Genomic DNA, 9,813 nt, shown 5'->3' with positions numbered 1-9,813 from the left:
GCCTGATTCGCCTGCTCAACCCCCCCCCCCCACCCCTTCCTCCACTTCTATCCTTCCCTTCATGAATGTCCACGAAGGTGGCGGCGGCGGCCAAAGGCGGAAAGGAGGCCCGGACTGGGAGTGAATGAGTGAAGCAGAGTGGGAGGGGGGGGGGGGGGTAGGAGGAAGAAGATGGAGGCTGGAATGGCCGGGGTAAGACACTAAGGCAGGTGCCGAGGCCTCGACAGGAAGACGTCCATTTTCCAGTGTGGGGGGAAAAAAAGATCTTACTGGGTATGCAATATTTAGTTCCATATTTGCATGTGCATGTTGATGTGTAGTGCATGCATCCGTGGGGATGGCATCCGTTTGGTAGCAATCCAGGCGAGATAGATGTCGTGTTTCCGCCATGCCACCTTTCCTTGGGGATCAAGCCGTTTAGCAGCAGTAGCTGGAGGGGTAGCCAATGTTTTTGCAAGGGCCAACATTTCCCTTGGAGATTCTTAAAGTTTGGTGGCCGTGGATAAGCAGTGTTTTCAATGCTTCTCGGCGATGAAGAGTTGAGGTGACAGGTCGATGCATTGGATACACAGAGTTGGACTGTGACACTATTTCTTGGGGAGTGGCAGTTGTCCTTTTGGAAACTCGAATGAAAAGAGCGGATGGGGATTCGGTGCTCAGAACAGACAACCGGCATGGAGGTATAACATAAGGACAAATGACCGAGTTGGTTGATTCATTTTGCCTTTTTTCCAGTCATTAGTCCAACATCCAGACCTGCAGTCATCACCCCTCATCTTGACTTCCTCAATATCCTCCACCTCACAAGACGTAAATATTGTCGTTTCCTTCCCCGTTGTGGTCCTTCATAAACACTCCCTCATATTTGATTCACCATCCAGAAAGGTGTCAGATCCCGCCTACGTCTATATGATCAGCGTTTTCTATCAGACAAAGGCAAAAAAATGGGAAGTGATGTCCCGGGAGGAGAGCATTCCGTCTCCTGCCTGTGCGCTCTTGAGGCCGCAATGCAGCGCTGGGCTTTATGGTGGGGCGAGCAGAACTAGCTGGAACCAGTTTGAGGCAGACTAGAGCGCTGACAGGAACAATGCCGTCTCTGTGCTCCTCCAGAGGTATCGGCGCTTTTCCACGCTAATTGGCCGTCCTTCGTCTCCCGGCCGCCGGCTACCGCGGAGCAAGCGTCGGCCCCGCGGCGGTTTGCTATGCGGCGGAGACTCACCGAAAAGAGAGCGGGAAGATTTGGGAAGGGACGAGGGCAGAGGGGGTGGGGGGGGGGGGTGCCTGGAAGTCTGCAGCCCTGACACACACACACACACACACACACACACACACACACACACACACACAGGGCTTGATCTATGTGTCTTGTTTGTCTGTCTGTGTGCTGCCAGTGCTTCAGAGAATGACAAAAGAGGATCCTTCCCAGGACCACCGGCACTTAGCACAAGCCTGGATGTAACCTGACCCTAACTTCTGGGCCTTTTGTGGCAAAGGCAGGATTTTTGTTGTTGTTGTCGTCGGTTCGGTCAGGGTGGGGCGCGTGGCTTTTTGAGGGTTAGCCGTGTCGTGAATATGTTTATTTCAGGATGGGCAAAAAAAGGAGAGGAGGAAGGTTTGAAACGTGGCTGCAGAGGGACGAGGCGAGGCGAGAGGGTGAGGAGTGGCTGATTTTCTTGCATGTTTCGATGACTAATCTTCATTTGACTGACATGGTGGCGATCTCGCAGTGTGTGGATGTGATTTGGCAGTGACGCGCGCGAGTCTGAAAGCGGTGCTCAGCGTTGATTATTTGTCAGATTTGTGTGTTTTTAACCTTGGTTTTCAGCATCAGACGTCTCTGGCTTGCTGTTCGCCACCAGGCCTCTCTCTCACTCTCTGCTGTTGCCAGCAGCCATTTTCACATCCTTTCCTTGCTCGTCAGCTCTTTTCCCTCGACCCCCTCTCTGCCATCACTGACCCCCCCCCCCTCATCTGCATTTAGACAGGCCTCTAAATATAACTAGGGCTAAAAAATAAAAAATCTGTGGATGCAGATTGTGGTTGCCAGTCATATGGCACAAAGAGTGTTGCTGGAACCCGGCCTGCCTCGCACCGATGCCTTTTGTCCCCAACAAGCAGAACACATTTTCATATTTCACTGCAGTAGCACCCGCTATGAAAAATGAAAGTTGGGGGAAAACAATACCACAATTAAAGTGGCAATTGAAATGCCCACATATGAGTGTAATACGTTGACTAATGAGAAGCATCTAGTGAGGAACCTCTAAGTTTGAACACAATTCGCTAGTGGATGCTCGGTAAACTGAGATTTGTTACCATGACACTGATTCCAAAACCAATCACACGGATTAGCAACACATTTTTACATTTTAGAACTACTCACTTACGATTATCTTCATAATCAAATTCTTTATTTTTCCATTGACGAATCAGAAAACATTCCATCACAATCTCCATGCCTTTACTATTCCCAAAAAGGAAATTATTTCAAATTGACAGCGCAGAAAATGTATACACATATAGTATGATTCAGTTACTGGTTTGGGCTATAACGTGTTAAGAAAGGGGGGCGCTACGCACAGACTGGTGTCTCGTTTGCCTCTGACTGCAATTTGGATACAATTATTGACCATATTTCACTCCATGTGCACACTTTCACATTGTACTGCAAGCATTCCATTGATTAAAAAAACAAAAACCGAATGAGACTAAAACAAGTCCAGTTGTCTGACCCATTCTTTTCAAAATTCCATGTCAAGAACAAGAAATACATTTATTTCAGCATGCTCACTGGTGATGCCTTGTTTTTAATTACAACAAATGTCGAGCAGTTAATCTGCTGAGCATCCAGCCATGAAAACGTCACGTCAACCCGCCCCCACGTAGATGGCTGCAGAAGATGTTGTTACCAGTGTACATACAGTTAGTGCTCATGCGACCATAATGACCATGAGACTGTTTCAAGATTGTGTTCGTCGTCACGGGTAGTTACGAAATGTCTCAGAGAAGGGCTCTTCTTTTTAATTGTGAAATCTAGTCCATAGCTGATGAACACTAGATTTCATCTTGCACAACCTCCAAAATAAGTGACCAGTAAACACAATATATGTCAAAAAATGAGCGACAGTGCGATGCTACATTGTGAAGTTCAATACATGAACTACAAGGACGATATCATTTTCTGCCACTGACAGGTGAGGTCCAAATTACAGCAGGGAAAGGAAGATGGGAGATATGAAGACACCGGACTTTGACGACCTCCTGGCGGCCTTCGACATCCCCGACATGGTGGATCCCAAAGCTGCAATTGAATCCGGCCAACAAGATGACCACGACGACAAAGTCAAGCAAGCCAAGTGTGGCTCAACCAACAATGAGGATGTGGGCGTAAGTGTCATTGTCAAGAACATTCGGAATGCAGACGCAAGTCAGCATGTTGGAACCCTGCTAGAAAAGGATTTGCAGTTCCATTCCCAACCTCATTCGATAAGAATTGGCAATCAACTTCAAAATGGCTTCTCGACTTCCACGACAGTGGGTGTGCATTGCACCAAAAATGGATGGAATCTTTCCGAGGCGGAAGGACACGCGGAATGTAAGCCATCGTCGCCTTGCAATCAGTTCAGTCCCATCTCCAGTGCGGAAGAGTTTGAGGAGGACAACACTGAAGGAAGGGATCCGACGATCAAGAATGCAGGACATTCACTTCACAAATCCACGACCACGAAAGAGAGACCGCTCTCGAAATACCCCGCATCCATGGAGAAAGTTTCCAAGTCCAAAAATAAGGACTTAAATCCGGACCATAATAATAATCAAAATATCAGTCTGGAAGGTTCTGCGTCCAATAACCCCACTCAACTGTCTTTGTTTCAAGATGAGCCCAAGGAAACTCCTCACTTTATACGTAACAAGGAGAATAATGGTCAAACATCCCAAATCCAGTCAAAGACGTCTGCAAAACTTTCCTCTTGTATTGCAGCCATTGCGGCTCTGAGCGCTAAAAAGGAACAAAATACAGACTTTATTCAAGATTCTCCGATGACACTGATGGACTCAAACCAAGACAATGAAAATTCCAGAACTCCGGGGAAGAAACGCGAGCCGGAATCAGCATTGGAGTTGGCAAAGCGCTTGCTATCAGGACCGCCAGATAGTCCCGCGAGTGTCAATAGTGAGAGTAGCGGTACGGACACCACACCGGTCATTCCTAAAGTCAGGATAAAAACAATCAAGACGTCATCTGGACAGATCAAGCACACAGTGACACGAGTCATTCCAGACTTGGATCTTGGCAGAGTGAACAAAGGAGACAACTTTGGAAATGGCTTAACGGTAAAGGCTACTACTGGTGCGCTTATTTCATCTCCCGCGACGACAGTCGTTGCAACCTGTGGAGGACCATCGATTGAAATCACGAAGCAGATGACCATCAAACCAGTAGCAACGGCCTTCCTGCCCGTCTCGGCTGTCAAGACGGCGGGTTCCCAGGTCATTAACCTGAAGCTGTCCAATAACACCACCGTCAAAGCAACCGTCATTCCGGCCGCCTCGGTACAAGGTGCCAGCGGTGCCATCCTTAAAGCGGCAAGCGTCATACAACAACAGACCGTCATGGTCCCCGCTTCCAGTCTGGCTAATGCCAAACTTGTACCAAAGGCAGTCCATTTTAGCAATCTCAATCTTCTCTCTAAGAATGTGTTCTCTGCTGCCAGCGAGCTCCAAAAAGGAACGTCGTCCTCCAGGCAATCCCAACAACAGCAGCAGCCCCTTCTCACCGGCCGGTCTTCGAAGAAGCTCTCCAGGGTTCAAGTCTTGAGCAGCTCTCAAAGCTCCGTCGTTGACGCTTTTAATAAGGTTTTGAGTAGCATAAATCCCATTCCGGTGTACGTCCCAAACCTCTCTCCGCCGACCTCCGCTTGCATTTCGCTTCCCACTCGGGGCTACAAGTGCCTAGAGTGCGGCGATTCTTTCGCTCTTGAAAAGAGCCTGACCCAACACTACGAACGTCGCAGCGTGCGGATTGAGGTGACCTGCAACCACTGCTCAAAAAGTCTCGTCTTTTACAACAAATGCAGTCTGCTCTCTCATGCTAGGGGCCACAAGGACAAAGGGGCGGTCATGCAGTGCTCACACCTAATCTTAAAACCGATCCCTGCAGACCAGATGATAACGGCATCGCCCTTTTCTGGACCTGCCACCCTCACAGACATCATCTCCTCCGCCCCTGACGCGCAAGCCTTACCCGTTCAAACCACGGGGAAAGGTCCGAGTGGCGTGTCACAAAGTGCAGTGAGTTCAATGGCCAACAGTTCTCCTCTCGAGGCAGCCGTGCCCTTCGAGGAGGACGCATCAAAGCTCTGCAGGCACAGCCTCAAGTGTTTGGAATGTCACGAAACGTTCCAGGACGACAGCTCACTCGCGACGCATTATCAACACCTTCTGGAGACCGGTGGGCAGGTATGGCAGATGCAGCAACCTCCATTTCTCACAAGGGATACATTCCAGTCCCACCATCGAGAATAAAGAGATGATAGAAACCTGTTTTTTTAAATATATCGTTTTACGACTCCCACAGTTTTAAACGCATTTAATCACAGAGCAGCAACACACATCAACAGAACAAACAAAATCACTAAACGGCATATATTCTCTACTTTGACAAAATTTGCAATATCCATCTTCTCCGTCTCCCTTCTGTCTGTTCTATCAGAAAACTTGCGCCGTCTGCCAAATGCTTCTCCCAAACCATTGCAGTTTTCTATCCCATCAACGAATCCACCAGCACAAGTCCCCATACGTTTGTCCAGAATGTGGCGCCAGCTGTCGTTCTGTCCACTTCCAGTCCCACGTCACAAAGAACTGCCTGCACTACGCCCGTAGAGTCGGATACCGGTTTGTCTCTTCCACTGCAATTTTAAGACTTTAAAATAGATCTTTTGTGTACATAAAGTCTTGGATGAATTCAACTCATGAAGAATAAGAGCAAATACACATCTCGAGTTAATACTTTTTTCCCTCCCCGAGTGTTCAAGTTTGACTTGAAGTAACTATTTTTTCTATTCTCTGTCCTGTCTCCAACCATTAGCTGCATCCACTGTAGTGTGATTTTTGCCGATGTCGCAACCCTGAAGTCGCACATCCAGACGACGCACTGTGAGATCTTCTATAAATGTCCACTTTGTCCCATGGCGTTCAAGTCGGCGCCAGCAACTCACTCGCATGGGTACACGCAGCATCCCGGACTGAAGGCGGGCGAGCCGAAGTGAGTGTTGATCGAGGCTACGTCGAGTCAAAAGTGCAATTAAATCTACACAGAGAACAGTGGCATCAAATTCACGTTGAAAAAAAACGACTGCAACCCGATACCCAGAACGAAATCACAGGAAAATCGCCCTTTCTGCCTCACCACTAGGATTTTAGACACGGTGGATTGACTGAATAGAACAACCGCTGACTTAAATAGGACCTCATCACCCAGCGCTCGCTTACATTAGGCACCTTGTCTTTCTTCTTTCCGACAGGCTTATATACAAGTGTTCCATGTGTGACACTGTGTTCACGCTGCAGTCTCTGCTCTGCTCACACTTTGACCAGCATGTTGCGAATCATAAAGTTCCAGTCTTCAAATGTCCCGACTGCTCCATGCACTATGCACAGAAACAGCTCATGATGGACCACATCAAGGTAGGACCTCAGTATTTTACACACAAATCGATTAAATAACGCAATCACGCCTCGGTTCAATTCAATAAATCAAACTTTGCAAGGCCATCCATGGAACTTTGAAGACCACTGACGCATCGCCAAATTTGGGGCTCAACTTCCCCCTCAGCACCAAGCCTACAAATTCAAACAACACCAACAACGGCCCCAGTAACAAAAACGACGGCGGAAAGGCCAATGGTCAAAGCAAGGGTGTAAATAAAGGTGCATCTTCATCACCAAAACCCCCCACCAAAAACAGCTCAGGCGAGCTTAAGAACCGCAATGGCTCAGCGTATACGTGCGGTGAATGCAACACCGTCATCACTTCCAGGGAGGTCTTTGTGGCTCACATGAAGCGAGAACACGGCAAGGTAAAAGTCTGAACCCGGGACGGAAATGTCTGGCATGTGCAGCTGAGCAACCCGGGAAAGGATAATACGTGACGACTCACGCTCTTCCGATCTCGCAATAGATATTGAAGAAGCACCCGTGCCGACAGTGCGAGAAATCCTTCAGTTCTCCGCACAGTCTTTGTCGACATGACCGCCTCAAACACAAGGGAGTGCGCAAAGTCTACACCTGTCCGTGAGTACTGGCGACACGTGATTTGGAAAGCAAAAAAAAAAAAAAAGGGATACCAGGCCATGAAATAAAAAAACGGGGTAATTTTTAGAGTGAAGTTAATGGATCCTCATAACCTGAACACAATCCGTTCCAGAAAGTTGTTCAGGCATTAGTCACCAATAGTCATTGTATGGTTAAAATGTCGACCAAGTAAGTTAGGGTACCACTTTTTAAATGGAAAAGTTGAGTCAAAGTGAGACCAAAACGGGCAGAGAAAGATCAAACCAGGCCAATGCAATTAAAATAGAACATGAACAACTTGCACTTTAACAGGCATTGCCCAACCCTCAGTCAGCCGTTCACGAAGAGAGTGCTGCTGGATCAGCACATTCAGTTGATGCATGGTCCCACAGAGGAGAAGAGGGCAACCTCCGATACCAGGGATGATTTGTCGGAGAAGAAACCGGTACGTAAATCAACGTTTATTTGTCCTTGCCGTTCGCGGACCACGGCTAAGATATCTTTCGGGTGTGCTTCACAGACTGGCAGCCCCAAGAGAAAGAATGAAGATGACGAGTCCCCGGGGTTGAACCCCAGGAGCGCGGATTCGCAGCCGTTGAAGAGGCTCAAGGTGAACATCCCCAAAGTTCACAGGTGCGCCGTCTGCGGCTTCACCACCGAGGACGTGGCCGCCTTCCACAAGCACGTCCCCCAGCACAAGTCGGACGGCTCGTCCTACCAGTGCCAGGAGTGCGGCCTGTGCTACACCTCGCCCCGCTCCAAGGCCCGGCACCTCTTCATCGTACATCGGCTAAAGGAGCAAGGTCTCCACCGATTCAGGGGTCAGGATGACGACGAGAGCCAGAGGGAGAACCAACTAAACGTTACGGCCGACGGCGACGACGGGACCTCAAACACCAAATGCAAAGTGTGCGGGAAACTGTTTGAGACGGAGGGGAAGCTGAACACCCACATGAGGACCCACGGCATGGCGTTCATCAAGGCCAAAAGACTCAGTTCGGCTGAGAAATGAGATGAGTCAAGTACAATTTGAACGTTTCAACGGACAGAGTCCTACTATATGTACAAAATACCGCAGTACACAGCACATGTAAAATACAGTATCTGAGAGTCATTCTTTGTTTTTAATAAAGCAACATAGTTTTTGTACTTCATGTTTCTAAAGACTTCATTTTTTTTTTTTTTTATAGAAGAGCATTTTATATGGTTTGCACTGTTGCACTACATAACCTATGGCTGTAGTCTGATTGCCATTGTGAAATTCTCCGCATCAACAGCAATTTTTTTTTTAAAGGTCATATTTTCTAAGCCTTTTGGCACATTGTCTACGGAAATGAGTTTTATGGAGAATTCAGTTTTTTGTAGCTTTTTTTTTGACTGGTCCCCTTTAAACAACACCGCCATTTTGCGCTGTTATTTTTACTGAACTTTATTCTACAAGAAAATACATTCAGTAACAATAACACCCCCTCTGTGCGTCAAAAATCGATTTTCTTTTTCAATAGGCCGACTTCTGTATGAGCGGACATTCAGTCATCATTACTCTTGGTCATTGGAGAATGTAAACGTGGCTGTTCGACTGAAAAAAAACAACAACAAAGTTTTGAATTGTCAACGTAACAGCCACACATCAATAAGCTGTAGGATAGAAGGGAAGCTACTTTTTGGACAAGATGACTTCAGTCTCTCGCTGTGAACCCGTATGTGAGAAGCGGTCTGTGAATTGTTCATTCGAATGTTGTCTTGGTACTGCTACTGTTGCTGCTGTTTTTTATTTGATTTGATTAGAAAGCTTATATGCTTGCACTGGTCTCAATAAAAGGTGAACGCAAAGTCAAAGATGATATTAATTCTATCAAGACGCTAGACGTCTGCCATTTCTCAATTGTCTTTTCTTTTTTAGATGGAAAAAAAAGACAGCAGGCCATTTGGGTTTCTGGGAACCAGCTCACCCCCTAGTGGTCAATGCTTCACAGTGTCTATTACTGTATTATTAATATTATCCATCCATCAACCCATATTTTAATCCACTTATCCACACGAAGGTCAGGGACCTACTGGAGCCTATCGCTGGTGTCTTTGGGAAGTAGGCATTTTGTTATTGTTATTATCAATATATGAAGAGGACAGAAATAATTTTCAAACTGAAACAAAATGATTGGGATTTTTTTTCCCATTTGTTGGACTTGTTTTTCTTTTTTTCCCCCCAAATTTATTTCATAATCATATAATTCCCTTGTATTTATTTAGATTATTATTATTATTATATTATTAAGTTACCAAATACAGTTCTTTATCCTGTAAAGGTCAAGCTAAAGGAAAAATGTTGCTAATTAAAAATGAATCAGTGGCATGCTTATTAAGACAGAATGGAAATGTTTAGGAAATCAAACACCTGAAGTGGCGCTCCTCTTTTGTGAAGCGAAGGTGCTAATCGCGTTGATCCGACAATGACGTAGCGACACTCCGGATCTTTTTTGTTACACCTAACGCGGAAAAGCAGGTGTGGACGAATCACAG

At 46.7% G+C, this 9,813-nt stretch overlaps 1 protein-coding gene across 3 annotated transcripts; it reads left to right on the top strand.

The window, feature by feature from the left end:
* Positions 1 to 138: 138 nt before the first annotated feature.
* Positions 139 to 9,126, top strand: znf532 (zinc finger protein 532). Of its 3 annotated transcripts, none has more exons than XM_086135395.1 (9): positions 139 to 273; positions 3,195 to 5,460; positions 5,714 to 5,895; positions 6,089 to 6,265; positions 6,525 to 6,687; positions 6,771 to 7,079; positions 7,181 to 7,293; positions 7,606 to 7,738; positions 7,814 to 9,126. In XM_086135395.1, the coding sequence occupies exons 2-9, from the start codon at positions 3,226 to 3,228 to the stop codon at positions 8,303 to 8,305; spliced, it is 3,804 nt and encodes a 1,267-aa protein (XP_085991521.1). In that variant the 5' UTR covers positions 139 to 273; positions 3,195 to 3,225; the 3' UTR covers positions 8,306 to 9,126. The 3 variants fall into 3 exon arrangements, with proteins under 3 accessions (XP_085991521.1, XP_085991520.1, XP_085991522.1); XM_086135394.1 differs by having other exon boundaries at positions 197 to 1,653; XM_086135396.1 differs by lacking the exon at positions 139 to 273 and having other exon boundaries at positions 3,245 to 3,387; positions 3,536 to 5,460.
* The last annotated feature ends 687 nt before the right edge of the window (positions 9,127 to 9,813 follow it).

The sequence above is a fragment of the Hippocampus guttulatus genome, chromosome 17, assembly GCF_054856545.1.
Source record: "Hippocampus guttulatus isolate MCC_2025c chromosome 17, RoL_Hgut_1.0, whole genome shotgun sequence".
Classification (NCBI taxonomy): domain Eukaryota; kingdom Metazoa; phylum Chordata; class Actinopteri; order Syngnathiformes; family Syngnathidae; genus Hippocampus; species Hippocampus guttulatus.
The sequence above is the reverse complement of the archived record's forward strand: the minus strand, read 5'-3'. Positions and strand labels throughout refer to the sequence as shown.

Excerpts from the sequence above, each read along its gene's own strand:
- znf532 (XM_086135395.1), top strand. The coding sequence starts at position 3,226 with ATGGGAGATATGAAGACACCGGACTTTGACGACCTCCTGGCGGCCTTC. Across the intron at positions 6,688-6,770 it reads TCATGATGGACCACATCAAG|GCCATCCATGGAACTTTGAA; the intron begins GTAGGACCTCAG and ends AAACTTTGCAAG. Across the intron at positions 7,294-7,605 it reads CGCAAAGTCTACACCTGTCC|GCATTGCCCAACCCTCAGTC; the intron begins GTGAGTACTGGC and ends GCACTTTAACAG.